Source organism: Haematobia irritans, chromosome 5, assembly GCF_050003625.1.
Source record: "Haematobia irritans isolate KBUSLIRL chromosome 5, ASM5000362v1, whole genome shotgun sequence".
In the NCBI taxonomy this organism is placed as follows: Eukaryota; Metazoa; Arthropoda; class Insecta; order Diptera; family Muscidae; genus Haematobia; species Haematobia irritans.
Window position 1 is genome coordinate 54,222,389 of NC_134401.1, and position 22,562 is coordinate 54,244,950.

The 22,562-nt window shown below is 35.9% G+C and overlaps 1 protein-coding gene across 2 annotated transcripts in view; it reads right to left on the reverse strand.

The window, feature by feature from the left end:
• The window catches only part of ken (zinc finger and BTB domain-containing ken and barbie protein), a 28,476-nt gene that overhangs the window by 917 nt on the left and 4,997 nt on the right, over positions 1-22,562 (reverse strand). Inside the window, exons 2-4 of one of the 2 annotated variants that reach the window (XM_075309765.1) lie at positions 21,955-22,104; positions 4,220-4,389; positions 2,713-4,070 (exon numbers count right to left, since the gene is read on the reverse strand). In XM_075309765.1, the coding sequence (XP_075165880.1) occupies positions 2,713-4,070; positions 4,220-4,380 (1,519 nt within the window). In that variant the 5' untranslated portion in view covers positions 4,381-4,389; positions 21,955-22,104. The remainder of the gene's footprint in view (positions 1-2,712; positions 4,071-4,219; positions 4,390-21,954; positions 22,105-22,562) is intronic. The other variant, XM_075309764.1, reaches the window with a different exon arrangement.

Sequence of the window (22,562 nt, forward strand, 5' to 3'; positions counted from 1 at the left end):
AAATCAGCGTGCGTTTGGAATATGAGAAATTGGCTTTTATTTCAACTCAGTAACGAATTTGGCAGGCGTGACATCCCATTTATACAATACGCTACGAGCCAACTAATGCTATCTATGTACACGCAAATAAGAGTTAGTAATACACGTAGTGTACAAAAACGATGCGTTGTATATTGTTACAGTTAGTCATGATGAAACTAGAGTTTATGGGCTGCCAATATACGACTACCTAACCTAACCTATGGAGAGGGTTCGGCTTGGTCCAAAACTACTAGGGTTGTAAACAACACAAATAGCGCTCGTATGTCCAAACATTCTGAGTACGTATATCCTCAAAAATGTCAAGCTTTACGATAGAGCTATCAGTTACAGATTGCGTAGAGCATGGATCTTATACGTACCGAGTAGTGAAGGTGACAACCCATGAGAACATGGTCTAATTATTGCCTACAACAGAAGCAACTTGGGAAATGCTTCTTGTGGTATCACAATGTGGTAAATAGACTAACTATGTGACCCTGAATATAATGTTGGAAGATTTTATAGCGAAAATCCCTCAAATTTGTTTCTGGAACACATGGTTGATGGAGATGAGTAACAGCATACTCCCCTATGGATGTGAGATCTGGGCGTCGATCCCTACAGAGACGAACTAGAGCGAACAAGATTCTTTCAGTACAGAAAACGGCTGCTTTGAGAATCACTTCAACATACCGCACAAGACACATGAGGAAAAAGGTTTTCGAGGCTAAACAACAAGGCGCGAGGAACTTAATACTGAACATCCAACAAGAAATCATGGATAAAGGTGGAATTACATACAATGCGATCATGCGTGCGTACGTTGTATTCGAATGCGTTGACGAATACGATTCTTTAATTGAGTTACATCGTCGGATCATCAGCAAATTTGCTGATTACATTCCTTGCCTATGAGCTTTTTATTAAGTTTTTATATTCCACGCACTTTTTAAAGTATAACCCTTTATGCTTTTTAACTTCTTCAATAATTCCTCGTTCATATTTCACATTGTTTTTTTCGTTTTCTGATTTGTTTACGTGTTGTTTAACGTTGTCAACGCACCTGACGCATTGAAAAGTTAAAAGTTCGTCAACTTCGTGCGTCATATGCATACGTTACCTTTGTCGTGTAACTCGAACAATAGTAGTTCCCACATTTTACCTTTTTTGAGAATAGCATATAACGTACGCACGCATGTTATGTAATTCCACCTTAAATGACGGGGACAATGGAGAAACGACATATAACCGATATACAATTATACAACCCACCGTCGTGGATTCGATTCCTGCTTCGACCGAACACCAAAAAGTGGATTATCCCACCTCAGTAATGCTGGTGACATTTCTGAGGGTTTCAAAGCTTCTCTAAGTGGTTTCACTGCAATGTGGAACGCGGTCGGATTCGGCTATAAAAAGGAGGTCCCTTGTCATTGAGCTTAATGCGCTTTACAGTCTATCAGTTATTCCGGACGACAGTGCTCGTGTCGAACATATCCCATATATTGTGCACATTAAAAGTTAAGTCCGAAGTCATTATCGATACTGCTGCATGTTTATGGGATCGATAACACATTTGCCGATTATTTAGTCATCGCCGACAAGTCGTATCGATCCGACACACTGTAAGATTCTTTACAAACACCGACATTCCGTCCGGAATAACTGATAGTCTGTAAAGCGCATAACATGGAATCGGGCAGGACTCAGTGATAAGAGAGAAGTTCACCAATGTGGTATCACAATGGACTGAATAGTCTAAGTGAGCCTGATACATCGGGCTGCCACCTAACCTAAGCATGGGGAAGTGATGTATTTCATGACTCAGATACTATCTGGTCGTGGCTACTGTCGAATCTGTGTCTGTTCCGTATGGGGAAATGCAGGTAAGGCAACTGCATTTACGAAAAAGGAGAGGTTACAGATGATACCGGCATACATTATTGGGATGTAAACGGATGGCAGAACGGCAGAGTGCTTGAAGATGAAAATGGGAATATCTCCCCGGAAAAGATGGTACTAAGATATGGAATTGGGTGGCAGTAAGACGTTTTGTGGGACACGTTCTACGCAAAAAAGTTGACACGAACGCGGACTAAAAGGAGACAGCCGTGAATCACGTAATGCCAAGGCGGTTCCAAGGTGGTAATTATACACCGAGGGAAGAGCGATGGGTTTTTAGCCTGTATCGTCGATTGTGATGGAGTACGGTACATGGATAAACGCACTGTCAGGCGCATAAAGCATTTTGCTACCTTACCCGCAAAAAATATATGGATCGGTGTACCTGTTTGCCGAAAAAAGTACTTTTTCTTGTTTGCTTTGGTACTATTTCACCAATTTTTTTATCTACAGTAAAGTAGCTGGGAAGACTATAACAATACACTTTGTATGTTATCGCCAATATCTTCAGTGAAGGGACCCTTACTCCATGATTGTACATCTAATAATGCTTCCATAGAATTCGTTACCAAGTTCAGATAAATTTCAGTTTGTGATGCCAAAATGATTTTCAGTATGTAACATAATCTCATATAAAGGGCCGATACTAAGTTCTTATTTCAAAGGTGAAACTCAAAATTAAGTGAAAAAATACTGCACTAATACTGCATTAAATAAAAAAATTATGATTTTCGCTGTGAAACTCGAACTTAGTAATGACCTTTAATCTAAAAAAGTCAAATTATTCACCTGTGTGAACACGTAAATGCGTCTTCAGATTCCAGGACATACCAAACTGTTTGCCACAGTATTCGCAACGGTACTCACGGACAGGACTTTGATTATTACCTACGCCTCCTACACTGCCGCCGCCGCCAGCACTGCCCCCACAGGCTGGACTATTATTCTGTTGGCTGGACGCATCGAGGCTGAGTTTGATGTCTGACATGGAAGTCAAACCTGGCTGTAGATGGGATAATGAAGACATATTCGAATTGTGGGTGGATTGCCATTGATACACTAATTGCGGTGGTAATTGTACTGTCTTTTCAGGGCTACTGTCGTGTCGCGATATACTCTTCTCAAGTAAATTGCGATTTTGTGGCAGTATATCGGCGGGGTTTATGACACCCTCATCGAGTGGTAGCAGCATATTCTTTTCGGGCATGTAACCGGACATGGGCGAGAGAGCTGATTTAGCTGAACGAAATTCATCGAGTAGATTTTGTTGATATGAAACGAAGGGCTTGTGGCTGGGCGAGGAATGGAAACCGGGACGACGTTTTCGATGTGGCGTGACAACATAATTATCCGGTGAACTATTCAGATCACCATGTTCAGATAGCGGTTTCAGACAATCACGGGCCGAATCGGAGAACAAGGTTTTGCGCTTGGCACTTTCCATAATGTTGAGCGTATCATAGTCTGGGGAGTAGCTGCTTTTGCCTCGGAATATATTACGCATACTATGTTCGGACTTGGTGCGAATACCTAGGGAGAGATTGACAGGATTAAGACCTCCACCGCCACTTATGCTATTCGCATCGGATAGTTGATCTATGTCATGTTGAGAATCCTTGGCTTTCAAATCGGCTGTGCTATCACTGTCTATATTTAGATTATCCTCGTCGTCATCATTATCCTCGGAAATATTTTTCTCAGAACCTTGGGAAGAAGGAGGACTTTGCTTAATGTCATTGCCATTTGTTTCATTTCGTAGTTTCTTTTCGCATTCGGGACTTTCACAATCATCGGAGAATTTACGACTATGAGAGTTTGAGGGGTTTGTGTTACTCCCATGGCCCAAACCAATTCCGCCGCCACCTCCTCCTCCTCCGCCCACACCTCCGTTACCACCAATAGAAGTATTGCTATTTTCATGGGTTGGTGGTGGAGGTGGTGGTGGAGTGGTATCGGTCGTCTTCCAATTGTCCGATTTAATCTGCAACAATAGCAATAGATCATGCAGATAGTTGACATCTCGTGATGTTATACAGGTCTGGCCGGAATACAAGAAATCCAACAAGAACTTAAAGTACGTTGCATTTACATCCGGGAAATAGACTGTTGTCATGCAGTCATAGAGCTGTGTATCTTCCAGAAGGTTTCTACAATAGCACACACGGCGGGGGCATGGAGAAAGGGAAGAGAAAGAAGAAAAAAAAACAAGAAAATGAAAAAGTTTCTCAAGATGGCAATGGAAGTTTCTATAGAAAGGAGATGGTTGGGGTAAAACTCCAGGAATTCTTGGTGTTACCTAATTAACGGGCTCGCCGCAGCCAAGACCAGCTTGTGGGCATGTAATTTGACTTGATTCTCGCATACAATGGTCAGATCGGCGGGGTGTTCTCCACGAAATGCAGCTCCAATTTCTTTAAGAATACATTCGCCATGTTTGCTGTATTGCAACATCAACATTCTCGGTACCTGAAACAACAATGAACGTTCCCCCAATTCAACGAGCGAACGAACCACCACACAACAACAGAAAGAAAGAAAACCAAGATTAATTTTCAAGTCGCCAAAGTACAAAAAAAAACAAAAGCTGAAAGAAACAAAAACAAAAAGTTTCACATATATACATATACACTGGCAGAGAGTAGTCCGTCACACACAGCCATACACACGCCACCAAAAAGATGTTAGTAAAAGGCCTTGGATTTTGAAATTATTGCTACAATAAAAACAACAAAAACATAAGACTACGACGACGACGACTTGATCAAAACTACTTTCTAAAAATGGCTTACATCTCTTTTTTCGTTTTTCGTAAGCTCAACTCTTGCATTTACATACAGACATACCTATCTCTATAGTAGTTCCCTACAGAGATCATTCGAAAATACCAACATCATCAGCAGCAACAGCAGAAACGGCAGTAGCGCTATGACAAAAGGCAAACAGCTAAATATACCAATGTGAAAAAGTGTTTCTTTTTTCAATTTTGTAGGTGTATGAAGACCAGGGAGTGAGAGAGAGAGGGGATTACGACGATGTCGATAGGTCCGTCGATCGATCGGCCAATCAGTCAGACATGCGCACAATTCAACGGCGAAAAATAGGGAATCTTTAACACAGCAGGTAGAACATCCAACATCGTAACATTGGGCAATGGATCCTGTTTGTGTTGTTGCAAAATATCGTTTACACTCAAAGAAAAATGAATACAAAACAACGATATGATAACAGTTTTTTCTTGGCTCATGTCGAATGGGAAAACTGGCCCCTTTGTCTTTGGTAACGGTTAGGTTGGGTGTAGTGGCAAGTTCAGATCCTACGAAACCACTTAGCGAAGCTTTGATACTCAGAAATTTACAACCAGATCAACAACCGAGGAAAATATTTCTGGCGTTCCGATGAATCTAGTATTGATCCACAACTTAAGCCTTCCCTAACCTAGGAAAACATAGTAAACATTGCATCACGGTGACTTTGGAAATGAAGGAACAATTTGCGAACAATTTTATAGTTTTTCACTTATAGTAGAAAAGAAGGGCGCCATCGGCAGCTCCAAACTGGGTGGTGGGAGGTATGAAAGGATCAGTTTCGTTTGGACATATAGCTCCATAATCTTTGAGCGTTTGAGACCACTGAGCTTGAGACGTGCGTTCTCAATTTGGAGAAGTGTCAATACAATACCGAAAATCAAAAACTACAAGGAGAGCTACGGAAATGATTACACTGCTTAAGCGAGACAACTATTCGAGTAAAGATAAATCGAGTTTTCCTATCTCGCGAGTAGTAGCGACATCGAGTGTATGGTATCCAACTGTATATGTGTGTTTCGTAGTCCTGTGTGGAATTTACAACACTATTGTGTCTGCCTGGTTGTAGCAAGCGGGGACATTATATATGAATGGGTAGGGTGGAGACTTTTTCACGCACACTGAGTGTTATATTTCATATTTATGAGCACCGAGCCGTCTTTATTTATTTTTTTACTTATTTCAAAAATTTTCCGTAATACAAAGCCTATAAGGCCAATTAATTTATATTACTTATAACAAATCCTGAGTAATTATTAGTTGTGTTCCTTTACGTACTACTAGTTACTACTTTTACTAGTTTTTACTAGAAACCGTTCCTCAACCCCAAAAAATAGTAAAAGTAGTAAACAATTTTAAGAGAACAATGTCAAAATGCATGTCTCTTTTAAAATTTTTTTACTACAAGTTACTCGACAAATTCTTTCGAGTAAAAGTTGTAGATATGTCATGACAAAAATAATTATTTGTTTTCAAATTTTCAAAACTAAAGTAGTTCCAAATCGCTTTTTTTGGAAATAAATCTGTAACTTTTTTATGGATTAAGATATCATCATAATTTTTTCTTTGTGCCAAAGCTGAAATGTTTTTCTCTATATTTAGAGGTTTGTAGGTCCCTAGTGGATTCACGGGCTGGTCTATAGACGTTGGAAGTTGGACACCTCGGATGTATGCAATTTAGTGTTACTTGGCAAACGCGCAATTATGCACCGATTTTCATGATTTTTGCTTTGCTGGATAGAACTTATAAACTACCATAAAAAGATTGTGTATGTGTGCGAATATATCTAATATTTGCGAGATAGGGCCTTACAATTTATTTTTTTGCAAAATTTGAACAAAGTGGGGTCTGTATTTTGAGTCTAGAAGGACTACATTCCTTATAAAATTCTACGTATTCTGGAGGAAAATTTTGTGCACCTTTGTGCTTTAGATTTAACGTGTAGACTCCACAATTTGGAATTTCAAAACAATGCCGAACTAATACCACTTGCTTCGAAAAAAGTACCAAAACATTGACCGACTCACACCAAATTCGGCACACCCTTTAATGGACCAAAAGTACCTCTACGTTTTGAATTTCATTCAAATCGGATAAAAGTTTTAATGTCTATGTCATGAAGACCCCAATACGGAGGTCGGTTCATATGGAAGCAAAATCGAAACTTAGGCCGAAGTAGTCCCATCTTCAAAATTGACCTGCATGTAGAAGAAAAACGTGTCTGTTAAAATTTCAGCACTATAGGTTCATTATTGAAGGAAGTAGCCTGATTACAACAGATAGCCAGACAGAGAGACATCGTCTTATAATTTCTCCCTGATCAAGACTATATATACGTTATATAGTTAGAATTCGTTATTTGTATGTGTTACAAACGGAATGAAAAACCCCACCTTATAAGATACTGATAATATGCGCTATTACTCTACTTTATGGCCCAGAAGCCAGAGTTTTACTTTGATTAAAAATTTTGCAAAAGGAGTACTTTTTATAACAAAGTAAAAACCATAGCTTCTTTCTATCGTAATAAGGATTTCAAAGTTTCCTGCAAAAAATCTGCCATTTGGCAAAAAAAATTTCGATATAAAAGTATTTAATTTACCTACATGTTTTGAAAATATTTATTCAAATCACAATGCTTCTTTTGTTTTTTATTTGACATTTTTACAATTTTTACTATATTTTCGTTCCTGTACATTTAACAAATATAGAAATCTGAGAGGATTTTCAATATTTCTCTCTTTTACTACTTTTTACTACGAGTAAAGTAAAGGAACACACCTATTATTATATTTATAAAGTCAAGTACTCAAATTATTCTATATACATTTATAATATTATCCCAGCAGTATTAAAGTGGCTCCCCAGCCATAAACAAAAATAGGAAAAAATAAAAAAATATATAATCATCAAAATAAGCCCATAACATGGTAAAAAGATTGAAATACAAGTACTGAATTAGAGAATAATAAAATGAAATGTAAGTAAGTATAAGTATAAAAACCATAAATGACTGAAATTTTACAAAGATTGACCAAGTGTCCCCGAGACAACTTCAATACCATATAATATGTGAGACATCAACAGCGAGTGAGCCAAAATTCGTCGTACTCGTAACGGTAAGTACGCCCAAAGCAGAAATCGATCTAAGCATGGATTTATATCAGACTCAAGAACCTCAAGTGACGATAAGCTACCATTGAAAAGTAAAAAGTTGTCGTCTGCAAACATAAACGTTCTACATATCCTGGAGCTAGTGTATTGATGTAGATCGTTAACATAAAGAATAAATAGAAGAGGCCCCAGGACAGAGCCCTGGGGAACCTCAGAATAAATAGGTAATATCCGAGACCTGACACCATTCAAAGATAATCCAGTGGAGAAATTACATGATATCATTTTGGTTTGGAGAAGAGAAAAGTGGCTGACCTCAGACGAAGAGAATGAAAGATACCAGAGATGACACGTAGTCACAGAGGCGATTAGATTTAAAAATTTACCACATCTGAAATGCAAAACGCCAATGCTTTCAAAGCGCGAGGTATGACAATCAAAATTGTCTGCATGGCACGTCACGTTAGTCCAAATCCGTATTTGATTTAGAAAGTTATGAGAGGTTTTTCATTGCACATCCTGAGAACGGCAAGATGAGTCATTCTCTGTTTGGAGAAGTGCAAGTGCATTGAATTTACCGTAAGTCGAAGAGCTACAAGGAGGGGGATAGAAAAGATTCCATTACTGGCGCGTAGTACCGATAATGAGCATTTGGTCTTCTCTTGATTATCTTCTTATGGTGTGGACAGTTGTTGACATTGTCTATGTTTCATGGATAAAATGCTTCTACCAGTGCCTTCATACAAAAGCGTTCACAGATACAAATTTGGTAAGTGACAGAGCCTATTCAATACTCCTTCCGTTCGGCAATAGGTTTACAAATACAGCTCATGTCGAGATTGTGCTCTAACCGCGCCCAGACTTTTTATGTCCTTGCTATCAGATTATGTGCTTTAGTCAAACTTCTTAGCAGATACCATGTGGACAAAGTATCAGTTTTTCTCTTAAGCCATCCTTGGTACTATTATCGTTGATAGAGATCCACCGTCAAGGCAAGTCATGGTGTGGACAGTTGTTGACATTGTCTATGTTTCATGGATAAAATGCTTCTACCAGTGCCTTCATACAAAAGCGTTCACAGATACAAATTTGGTAAGTGACAGAGCCTATTCAATACTCCCTCCGTTCGGCAATAGGTTTACAAATACAGCTCATGTCGAGATTGTGCTCTAACCGCGCCCAGACTTTTTATGTCCTTGCTATCAGATTATGTGCTTTAGTCAAACTTCTTAGCAGATACCATGTGGACAAAGCATCAGTTTTTCTCTTAAGCCATCCTTGGTACTATTATCGTAGATAGAGATCCACCGTCAAGGCAAGTCAGGGTGAACACATTTAATGAAAAATTACTCAGCATTACGAAACGGACTCTAATTCGGATTAAGGCTTTGATGAAACGCGGACTTCTTCGGGACGAACTTAGTTTTGAGACTAACTAGATTAGGTTAGCCAATGTCCACAATTTGGTAAGATATCTTGAATTGCCGGGTACAGAAGGGAGAGGTAACTACCATCGGCTTTCTCTCCCTAGACAGCCGTCTCTCGTCGTTGCTGACAGGTGTTGGTCTTCCACCTAATACAACGTTGCACTGGTAGGAAGCTATTGCTTTCTGAACCACTACCGTGTGTGCCACCCTAAATGCCGTCATTATACCCTCATTTCCGTTCAAGTGTTCAAGTGATTATAGTTCGTGCCTAAAAGCGAACCGGGTGGCTGGTTCAGATGGTACCCCTCTGGATGCGGCATGGTTTGGGAGGTGTGTTCCTCTGAACTTTATCTGTCGATTATGGAGCAGAAAGTAGCAGTTTCCCGCTGACAAAGAAATCCCTAAGTGCGGGGAAGTAGTCATTAATGTTTACTTCAAGCTCCTCCAAACGACCTTTCACATTGATTTAAAACCAATTAGAGAAAAATTCAGTAATGTGACCAGTGTTAATGGGAGGCAATAATCCACCAATGATAAACCTTTTGGTGTTGGTCGAAACTGGTATTGAACTCATAACCCTTTTTATGGAAGGCGGGCACGCTAACCATTGCACCACGATGACTTCATAGACCATAAGGACCGAGAAATTCTCTTCAACAGCTATTGCCTAGTTCTTAAAGATAAAGAATCCTCAAGTATTTTATAACATAAGTCATCAAATTGAAAAAAAAAAACAAATGCCGTATAGATCGATTATTTTGAGTGTAAAACTAACGGACAGACGAACGTAAGATTCAACAAACAGACAGTCAAGCAACACTGGGTAATAATAATGAAATTGAAAGCGTTCTTGAGTTTACGGTTAATCAACTTCTTCAGTCCAAGTATAGACGACGTCCCAACCAACCAACACATATTGGAAAATTTAAAAAAAAAAATCCACACAGACAACATATGTGCGCGCACGCTCAATGTATGAGAGTAGTAAGACATTGCGCGCATCTAACATGACATGATTCTCTCGCTCTTGGATTTTTCTTGCAAAATGTTACCACTCACTCATTGTTTCGTTTCATGAAATTCATTGGATAGCTTTTTTTCTTTTTTGTAAGTCGTCTTTATGTTGTTGTTGCCGTCGTTGACGATGTTCGAGTTGAAAGCTTTGAAACCTCAGATTCTTCCGTTTAACTTAAATGACTATAAAGAGACAGACATACGACTTCTTTCTATCTAGTGCAATATCTCTCAGTATTCCTTTCACGAAAAGCTTTTCGAGTGAGTGGTATTGAGGCTTGATTACGTATGCGTAAAGCCAGCCCCAACCATAAACCATGGTACACACACATGCGCCGCTCACAAGTGATCGCTCAAGTACACAATACCAACAACAACAACAGCAATAATAATAATAAAAGAAACGAAAATGAAAACGAAAATCATGAAATGAAATTCAGCACAGTAGACGAGCATACACAAACACACACACAGATATGTTTGCGCATATATTCAGTGTTGCCCATGTTAGATGTACACAATAATATTGCGCGTTGGGTATTAAGTAATCCCCCCTTAAATGTTTTTGTTTGGCTGATGTCTACACTAGTTTACAACAGCCTACTTTTTTGTATTTGTAGTAGTATTGTAAATAAGGAAATATAAATCTATAGCGGCCACTGAAGTGACATGTCACATACTTTAAAACGAAAGTTGTTGTAGCTTAAGAAAAAATTCATGGTCATATCATTATCTCCAAAGAAAATTGATTTAAGCCTTTTCCTATCTGATCTTTCTCTAAATGTACACATATATACTACATATTGATGTTGGAACAGTGAAAACTCTTAGAAGTAGAGACCATGGTCACCCAAATTGTGCCCATATTTGGGAGGCGTTCACTTATAAGAGGTTATTTTCAAACGTCTCGCGAAAATTGTCCTCTTTGAAGAAGTGTCCGTTTTTGAGAGTGTTCAACACACATGGTCCCACAGCTGAACAAGTGCGCCAGGCTTTTGTGCTACTCTTTCAAAATTTCCTCACATAAAAAAAACATACTTACGTCCGTCCAAGATGTCAAGGAACTTGAGGTGGAGTTCAATAATTACCTTCCCGAAATGAACCAGGCGCATCCAATATTCCCAAAGTTCATGGCGTGGTGTTGATAACCTGTTCTTCTTTAGTAAACATTCGCAATTGGTTGAAAACAGAAAATAGATACTGAAGGAAACTTTCTGCCTCAAGAAGAAAGTAACAAACTTCACTTTCTTTTCAGCTTCTACATGACATTGGATGTCAAGAAGACCAAGGTGAAGATATTTGAAAATTCTTCATTTCAAAATCCATTTAGAAAATTCTTTGCCGACAGGAAATGATACAGAAGGAAGCATTCTGCCTCAATAAGAAAGTACCAAACTTCACTTTCTTTTCAACTTCTACCTGGCATTGGGCAGCCCCTTGGGTTGTCAGTTGTTTTGTTATCAGGTTCAGATGCAGGGCTGTGGAGTCGGAGTCGGAGTCTTGGAGTCGGAGTCTGAAGATTTTGCTGGAGTCGGAGTCGTAAAACTTTTGCTCGACTCCGACTCCGGCTAAACCAAATTTTTTAAAATATTTCACATTTTTGTAACTAAGCAAGTTTTTACGCAAATTAGTTTCCATTGCGTTATTCATTCGATCAATGTACAGCATGATTGTAAATGAAAATCAACTTCCAATTACGGCTATCTTTTTATGTTTCCTAGAATGCTAGACTAGCAGATGGGCTGGATCGATCCATTTTAATGCCCATATCAATTTATTTGAAATATTTCGAACAATCGAAATTATTTTGTTTAATTTTATCTTAAGGCCATATACATATGTGGAATATTGACAGAACATTTTTTCAAAGTTGTTTTTTATAGAAAAATTGTCAAAATGTTATTTCTATAAAAAGTTTTGTCAAAATTTTATTTCTATAGCAAATTTTGTCAACATTTTATTTCTATAAAAAATTCATTCAAAATTTTATTACTATAGAAATATTTTTTGCTATGGGAAATTAGTCAAAATTTTATTTCTATAGAAAATTGAGTCAAAATTTTGTTTCTATAGAAAATTTTGCAAAATTTAGTTTGTTACACAAGTTTTTTTTCAAAATTTTATTTCTATTGATAAGTTTATTTCTATAAAAATTTAAATCAAAATTTTATTTCTATAGAAAATTTTGCCAAAATTTTATAATAATAGATTTTTTTATTAGAAAATTTGGTCAAAATTTTATTTCTATAGAAAATTTTGCCAATATTTTATAGTAATCGATTTTTTTATTAGAAAATTTGGTCAAAATGTTATTTCAATAGAAAATTTTGTCAAAATTTTGTTTCTGTAGGAAATTTCTGTAGAATATTTTGCAGAATTTTATTTTCTACACAAAATTTGTTCTTAAATCATATTTTTATTGAACATTTTATCAAAATTTTATTTCTATAAGAAAAAATTGTCAAATTTTATTTCTATAGCAAATTTTCTCAAAATTTTTTTTTCTTACTGATGCTCACTGAAACTCACTGCTATAAAAAATGTATTCAAAATTTTATTACTATAGAAATATTTTTTTCTATATAAAATTTAGTCAAAATTTTATTTCTATAGAATATTTTGCAAAATTTTATTTCTATAGAAAATTTTGTAAAATTAATACCCAATTTTTTTTAATTGTATTTTTATTAATGATTTTTTCAAACTTTTATTTCTATAAAAAATTTAGCCAAATTTTATTCTAAATTTTATTTCTATATATTTGGTCAAAATTGGATTTCTATAGAAAATTTTGCCAAAATTTTATCTCTATAGAAAATTTAGTCAAAATTTTATTTACTAGACAAACATTTTTCCAAAATTGTTTGCTTACTGATACTCACTGCTAAGTCGAAAACTTGTAGAAATGACTCAAATTTTCAAACTTTTCAATGAATGAATCATAAATGCATTTTTGCGAAATTGTCTAAACAATTATAAATATTTCCCAAATATTGACCGAGATTTTGTAGAAGTCTGATTTGAGATTTTATCAAAATGTAGATCTAAATACAAAGTTGTGCAGAGTATATTATAATCGGCCCGCCCTACTTTAGACTTTCCTTGCATTTTTATTTTTTGTTAAAATTGTGTTACGTCCCATAACGTTAGTTTTAAATTTTAAGTACATAGATTTTGTAGAAGTATATACAATTTTGCCTAAATAGATTCAGATTCAAATTCATGCATATAGTTCGCAACAAATTTAAAGGATTTGAGATAGTATCAATAATTTTGGTCCACAAATACATATACTGTTGGTATCTTCTCATATTATGATGGGTATTTATATCATTATTTTATTTATTAAACATTGCCCTAAATTTGAAATATAGAGTTCAATTGGCATCTAAAGTGAAATTAAGACCTTTTTTTGCACACATAAATAAATACGATACTTTATATCGATCCACTTACGGCACCCCCACAATAGAACTACAAATTTGTGGTATTAAAATGAGATTTAGTTATATTACCCGGAGTCGACTCCGGAGTCGGAGTCGAGCTGATGAAAAATGCTGGAGTCGGAGTCGAGCAAAATTGGCTCGACTCCACAGCCCTGTTCAGATGTCAAAAAGGTCGATGTGAAGATATTCGATTATTGCGCATTCAGCAAATTCATTGCCGACAGGAATGTTAAACTTTCTGTCCCAAGTTGCCAGCCATATTCATAGGCAAAAGAGATGAACCAGGCTCCAAAGTTCTTGGCGTGACGTTTTATAACATGTTACTCTCTATAAAACCACTGATCTTGATTGCCTAAAGACTTTGGACATCGTAATAAGGCACAGAAGGAAACTTTCTTGTCCAAATCAAAAGTTACTACCACTTACACATCTTGGACTGGGGGGACTAGGTACTCCTACTTCTAAGATCCCCAAAGTTCTCGAAGTGCCGTTTGAATACCTGTTCCTTTTAGTCAATATACGCACTACTCTTTTAGTAAACTTAAAATGCAGATGGCCTAAACTGGAGTTTATGTTAGACAAACAAAAGGCAGGTTAAATGCCTATTTAAGCCAATTAGGTTCTTGATCGGTTTGTACAGAGGAGTCTATAAATAATTATGGATCTATTTGAATCAAGTAAGTAGAGAGCCATATTTCAAACAGTTCGGATGAAATTTTTCCTCTATGAAGCTCCACAAGTCAAGTTTGGGAATCGGTGTATATGGACCAATTTTAGTATGGTTGTTAGAGGGCGTATACTATCACTAACCGGATCAGAAGAAATTTACTCATCCAAGGGGCTCCGCAAGCCAAATCTGGGTATCGCATTATATAGGAACTATATACATATATATTTATTGATCGATTTTTTGCATGGTGATTACAGGCTGTATATTGGCATCTCGTACCAAATTTCAACCGGATCGGATGAAGGGTGCACCTCCAGGAAGCTTCGAAAATCAAACCTGGGGATCACTTTAAAGGGTGATACGGTCAAAATTTGGTCAATATAAACTTGACGTATTTTCTTTCAATTTTGCATTTAAAAAAACTGAACACCCCTCATTTCGAAGGTGTGTGTGTAGAATGTTGCTCCTATTTTGATTTTGGAATTCACTCTTCAGTTGTCAAAATGCCGTCCAAGCAAGAAGATCAAAATTTTGCTCGCTCATCGCGAAAATCCGAGCTACTCGCACGCAAAGCTGGCAAAATCGCTGAAAGTTGCCAAATCAACCGTTACAAATGTAATTAAAGTGTTTGGGGAACGTTTGTGGACAGCCAGGAAGTCTGGATCGGGGGGAAATCGAAAACCGGAAGCCGCTGAGACGACAAAGAGAGTTGCCGGTAGTTTCAAGCGAAACACTAACCTCTCTCTCCGAGATGCCGCAAATAAGCTGGGTGTATCGTCTACAACCGTGCATCGAGTCGGACTATCGACTTACAAGAAGGACTCCAAATCGCGATGATAAACAAAATACGACGGCCAAAGCGCGATCCCGGAGGCTGTACACGACGACGCGGATGAAGTTTGACTGCGTGGTAATGGACGACGAAACCTATGTCAAAGCCGACTACAAGCAGCTTCCGGGACAGTAGTTTTATACGACAAAAGGAAGGGGAAAGGTAGCAGATATTTTCAAGCACATAAAACTGTCAAAGTTCGCAAAGAAATATCTGGTTTGGTAAGCCATCTGTACCTGTGGCTTGAAAAGCAGCATTTTCATAGCTTCCGGGACTGTCAACCAAGAAATTTACGTGAAAGAGTGTTTGAATAAACGTCTGCTGCCTTTCCTGAAGAAACACGGTTGTTCCGTACTGTTTTGGCCGGATTTGGCATCTTGCCATTACGATAAAAAGGCCATGGAGTGGTACGCCGCTAACAACGTGCAGGTGGTTCCCAAGGACAAGTACCCTCCCAACACGCCAGAGCTCCGCCCAATTGAGAAATACTGGGCTATTGTCAAGCGGAACCTAAAGAAGACCAAAAAAACTGCTAAGGACGAGCAGCAGTTCAAGGCAAACTGGCTTTCTGCGGCGAAGAAGGTGGACAAGGTGGCTGTACAAAATCTGATGGCAGGTGTCAAGCGTGAGGCCCGGCAATTCGGATTTGGAAAAGCGAAAGCCTAACTGAATATTTTTCCTGAATTTTATACTAATTGAACTTGAAAAAGAAATTTAATTTGATTTTTTAAATAAACGATTTCACCGATTTACACGCGTTTTCCCTTGACCAAATTTTGACCGTATCACCCTTTATATGTGGCTGTACATAATTACGGACCGATATGTACCAATTTTGGCACGGTTGTTAGAGTGTATATACTCACATCACGACCAAATTTCAACTGGATTGGAAGGGATGTGCTCTTCCAGGAGCCTCCGCAAGACAAATCTGGGGATCGGTTTATATGGGTTCTATCTATAAAATTAGCGATAACGCTAATTTTCAATAACATCCAACATACACCAATGACAACTACTTAGACCAAGTCAATAGCTTGCTTTGTTCGGAAGTTAGTGTGTTCGGAAGTTAGATCGACTCAGAATTTCCCCACGGCTGAGAATATAATTTATTGGTTCTGAGACCAATATTGCGATGTGTTACATACGGAATGACAAAGTTAGTATACTCCCCATTCCATGGTGGAGGGTATAGAAAACAAAAAATTATTCGTTTTTTCTTACAGACAATTGTTGTTTATAAGAAAAGTTACTTATATAGTGAAACCTCTCAGAAGCGCACACTCACGGTCCCCTAAATTTTATCCACATTTGGGAGGTGCCCACTTAAGTGATAAATTCAGAGTGTCCAAATTTGGACAGTATACAACTTCTTGTAGAAAAATATATCAAAAAGTTTTATTTCGAAAAGAAAATACAAATTTTGATTTATAGTTTTAAAATATCTTGTCGTCTACAGGGCTTTGCCAAATAATACTTTTCCTCTGTTAGTTTAGTCAACGCATGGTTTTAAGCTGAAATCAAAACAACAATAACATTTTAAAAAACTATTCAAATAAATTCTAAATAAAATACAATTTTATAAATTGTTCTCTGATTGGCTTATGTATAGCGTACGATATCCCTACTTCCCCAAAATGGGATTGTCGTTTGTCGTGATTGTCAATATATATGAAACCTACAAAAAATCCCTATGAAAGCATGGTATTTTTCTAATCTTTCTTACATTTATTAGATATGCAACTTCGTATTTGCAAATATTAATATAATGGTCCCATTACATATTTTGCTCAAAATTTGCTACATATTTTCGTTATATTAAAAAGAAAACTGTTTTTATAGTCCATGGTTCATTAAATTGACAATGTTAGTGATATTACCAACCACATTTCACATAATCATATTTCATTGTAACTCAAGTGTTTCACCTTGATAAGACAAAGGTGAAACTTATTTTCTTAATTATCCATAAAAAGCCGAAATTACGGTCGTTAGCAAAAAAAAACTCAACATTATTCGTGAATTTTCTATTATCAAATTTTGTAAGACAGTGCTGAGTATGGAAAACCTTTCCTTGAAAGCATAAGCTATTTTGTGGTTAAGTGTGTGTACTGTGTGTCGGACCATGAAGTCATGTTAACTACTTTAGCGGCGCAGAGAGTGAAATGTTTTCCGGCTGTGGCCCACATACAAACGAAAAAAGTGAAGTATTGCTCAACCGCACACACACCAGAAAAAATAAATGTTTAGGTGGGCCATGAGACAATGAATGGATAGTAGTCGCTTATACGGTTCGTCGGTTGGGTTATATCTTACGATCGTCGACAATTGACGACTGCGACTGGTTCGTTGCTTGTTTGAATGTTGAAATGTTAGGTCTGGTTAGGTTTTGCAGCTCTCTTTTTTCGATTGTTTGTTTATTTTGTTGTTGGTATTTTTTACATTACTTCCACTTGGTGTGAGTATGTGTGTGGGCTTGCAAGATCGATTCAAGTATGTGTAGATGTGTAAGCCCCTTTATTTATGTAGTAACTCATCATCTTTAATGTAAGAGTGAAAAAAAATCTCTAAACTAGAAATTTGTACCCCTATTTCCATTTAAATGTTAAAGCATCTGTATTCGTCGATGAGTGTCCACGAGTGATAATAAACATTCTAATTTTTGTTTTATTTAAATATTCCAAAATGTTCCCAAGTTTTACTTTCATTTTTTTCATTTCTCCCTTCACTTTTTTCAATGCAAGAAAAAAGCGCAAAAACAACTTCCCAGAAATGCGAGCGCAAAGGCGAAAGGTGTTTCAGTTTTAACCCAAAATGCAGGTTGAGTATACAGACGACTGCCAGCAAGCCAGTAATTATCAACAAAAATTTCTCTGATATACCGCGGCGACTGCCCTGTGCTCTGTTTGCTGCTTCAGCGAACGAAATGGAAATGTTTAGTTCGCATTCTCCATGTTGTTTTTTTTTTTGTATGGTTACTTACTGCTGGTATGTCCATATGTATTTCTCAATGTGGTAATACCCAACACACACCGATTACCCATATACCCATACAAAGCAAGTCAACAGAACTGCCAAACATACATTGAGCGAGCAAGGCAACAACTTTTCGAAAGTTTACCATGAAGAAGTGAATTGTGTATGATTGTCAGTAGATCTACTACTTTTTAGTAACGACGCAGAGATTATTAAAAAGGTCTGTAGTATAAAGTCTGCCTTTCACAAAAAGCTCAACATCGAACGAAATCATTGTTGTTTGGTAGGTTAGTCAGATTGATCGTTGCTCGTATAGCTGCCGGCGTCGACGACGACGATGTGACCGACATCTATACGGGTTGCTTGTGTTTTGTTGTCTTCTCTTTACTCTCACCAGCTAATATAGGATTGCCAATATGTTCTTTTTTCCGCATCCGTTAAAACCTCTCAGAATATAGTGATTTTCATGACCTGCCCCAAAGACTGAATTTTCATTATTGAAACTATTGGTGTAAATTCATATTTAACAAAAAAGACGATGCTATATGCGGGAGGATCAACCAACATAAATGTTTTGCTATCTAATTAAATGATTTTGGTAGATGATTTCGAGACATTAGCTACCCAGCAAAAAAAATTTGAAGTTCTTCCAAAGGCACAACTTTAAAAGCACTTCCAGAAGATGCACTTTCAATGATGTTCTTTATTTTAACTACCCAGAATGCATTAAAACTCATAAAAAATTTTTAAAAATTATTTATTTGTCAAAATATCACAAAAAAAGTGATGCAAATTCAGTGCAACGGCTGTTGAAATGGAGGACTTCCGTCCTATGACAAGCCCTTGTTAAATTCATCGCTTCTGCGTCAATTTTGCACCACTTCCGGATCCAAGACGAACATTTTCATTACTTTTTAGGCGATGCTTTTTTTGCTGGATAGGTATTGCACCAAAGATCAAATCTTTTAAACTGAAAAAATATATATGTATACCATTCTGGTTAAACTCCTATTTAATACTTTTGTATTACTGAGACTTTTACAAATATTCTTTTTCGAATCATTTATTATAAAAGAATTAGGGATTATTCCAGATTCGTGATTTTTCCATTTCAGTAAAGTGTTGAAAGTCGATTACAAATAACATTATCAGTCGATTTCAAGCACACTGCAAACTTTTACTTTCTCATTCCAAACAAGGTGCACGCATATTCGCCATTTAACGCATTGTCATCAATCTCGCGTAAGATTGTTAAATTTGATAATGTTAGTAATATATCGCGGTTAAAAGTATTCGAAACAAGGCAGATTTCCTTTTGTTTTGTATACAAAGTTTTAATGATTACTTGTCTTTAAATTTGTGTGATTTTTCCATCCCAAAGGAGATAGATTTCGCCAATGCAAGGGTTTTTTATTTAGGTAAATGCGTATATGCTGACCACTTTCTTGGAGGATTTTGTCTTTGGTTATCTTTAGGTAAAAAATCAATTAAACTTGAATAATTCCACATTATTTTGGCAATCGTCCATAAATTAGAATATTATTTGGAACTGTACCCTTAAGCCGAAAGATTATACATAAATTCCTGCATTTAAAAATTTCATTTATTTTTTTGTGGAAAGCAAAAACAAAAAATATCAATCGAAAAACGTTACGAAAATCCATAGTTTAAAAATTAAATGCATTGCGTTTAGGAAAGTAACGATTCGCTCTCATTGAGAATGTAGATGAATACAAGAAGTTATAAGAATGTCAGAAAAATCCACACCTTGTTTTCGTATATGCGTATGGGAAAATGTTTCTTATAAAAGCATAAACACAGTAGAAAATCCTTATAGAAAAATTCGATTTTGAAAAGAAAATAAATATTTGATTTTATAGCATTTTTATTAAAAATTTTTAAATTTAATAAAAATCATTTTGCCTTCACATAAAGGCTGCACCTCTCGCGAAACTTTCGGTAGCGAAAATTTATTTAAGCCTACAACATAAAACGGGTTGTGTATAGAGAGTAGAGAAGCATAATGCACACATATTTTAAACCAGCTAATCGCTTTTAAAAATTGTTAATATTTGTTCCAAATATTCCTATAATAAATTGTTGATTATTTACAATCCTCTTAAAAATTTTACTCACGCAATTATTGTAATAAATTAAATTTTGTCAGGGTTGTCAAAATATGCTTTTGACAACCCTGTTCTGAACAAAGATTTTCATTAGAGGTGCGTACCAGCTTACGAAATTGAACGCTACCGAAAATTTTGTTAGCATAAATTTTTCGCAAGAGGTACATACCGGCCTTAATAATAAAATAAACAACAATTAAAATTAATTTAAAATATCAAGTTAACCTTTTATTAGTAATTAGTTTTATTAGTAATTCGATTGTTCATTTTATTAATTCGCTATCTGTTTAGCAAAAATCGTTATTATTATTATTTTTTTGAACGAATGATCTCTCTGATAGTATATAAAGGCAGCAATGTTGAAGTTTTTATAGTCATTAGACATTAGAGCTTACTCATAGCGTCCGATGTCTTTTCTTCCGATTTCTATTCTTTTATTTCATTTATTAATTAAATACAATGTCAAATTGTTCTTTCATCATTTTTTTTCTTATACACCTTTTTCTTATACGAATCCTTTTTCCTGATAAGAAACCATAAAGGTATGGTATTTTGCTATAACAGTTATCTACTTTACTGTAAGATGATTTTTACAATGGTTTTGTATGAATGATCCAAATAATATAAATATATTATAATATTGTTATACATTGTTTTCCTTTCATACAAATAATTGTATTTTTTAAACTTAGATATATTGTTGCTTTATAATAAAGTTCAATTAGACTAGTTTTCTTTGTAAAAAATTAATTATTAAATAAATTAACCACGAACGAACTTAGTACCGGCCATTAAAAATTCTGTAATACAAAATTTATTGTTTACAAATCCAAATCCCATTTTTCACAAAGAAAATACTTCATATTTTTATCATACACTAAAACTTAAACCCTCTTGGCAACCCTGCGATCGCTTGCTTTATTACTCTCCCTTCTTACTGTTGCCGACACTGCTTATACATAAGTACCAACAAACATAAGTGTGTAAGTATGGGAGATGTGATTGCATTAATACAATACTATACAACAACGAAACCAGCAACAACAATAAGACAACTCTGGAAAACATTTCGTAAGTTTTTTTTCGTTTGTGAAACTTTGAAAAAGTGGTAATATTTTTTTTATCGCAAGTATTATTTCGAATTGTTTTCATTGTTGTTGTTTTGTTTATTGTTGTACGTATGGATGTGTGTATCTGATGTAGCTTAGGCTATTATCTGGCTAGCTCTCTGTATGTCTGTCTTTTTGTCAGTCAGTTCGTTCGTCAAGAAACTTCTCTTCTGCTGCTATATCTTCTATGAGAAGACCACAAATTGCAATAACAACAACAACAACAAAAAGCAACAACCAATAAAACAAAACACAAAGAAACTGAAACTATTAATGTTAAATATACGCAGAAATGTGAAATATAAATTCAAATTAAAAGAAGAAACTTAAAGTGAAGGTCGTATATCTGTATGTAGTAAGTTTGTTGTTTATTACAGGCATGTTTGTGAGTGTTGTGTGCGTGTGTGTAGATACACTTTTTGTTAGTCAATATGTTGGCATGCACAGTTTGTCTTGTCATCCATACAAACAAACATATACTATATCTATCCGATTCATGTAAAATATCTTACTTTTTATTTGTTGGTCCGTCCTTCTGTAGTTATGTTTGTCATGTTTTCTTTATGCATACGACGAAAATATCCTCAACCATTCCAATCCATGAGAGTGTGAATATATGTTATTGCATAAATTGCTGCCAGATTTCATCAAATTATGGTGATCTTAAAGTAAAAGGCGATCTTAATATGAAGTTCTTAAATCGGTTAGTTTAACTACATCCAAGGAAGGATTATGATCATCTCAAACATGTTTCAACAGCATAATGTTAGTTTTCACTGGCAACATTTTTTCGCAACCGTGCTATTTTCTCGGAAATTATGTATTATATTTCGGAAAGCAACTATATGTTTGGCAAGAAAACAATATTTTTGTGACAAAAATGTTCGAATAATAAATTTGTAATTTTTGGTGAAATATTAATATTGGTTTAGTGAATATATATTTCTATAAAAATAGAAGTACACGAATCGCTAAAAGTAATATCAGCTCCGTTCGAGTACACAGTAATTTTCCATAATTATCACAAATTTTTAATGGAAGCCGTTTACTTTACAAAGCCAGCAACAGAGAGCCAGAGAGATAAAATTTCACATTTGAGAAATAGAAAAGTTTTTGCTGG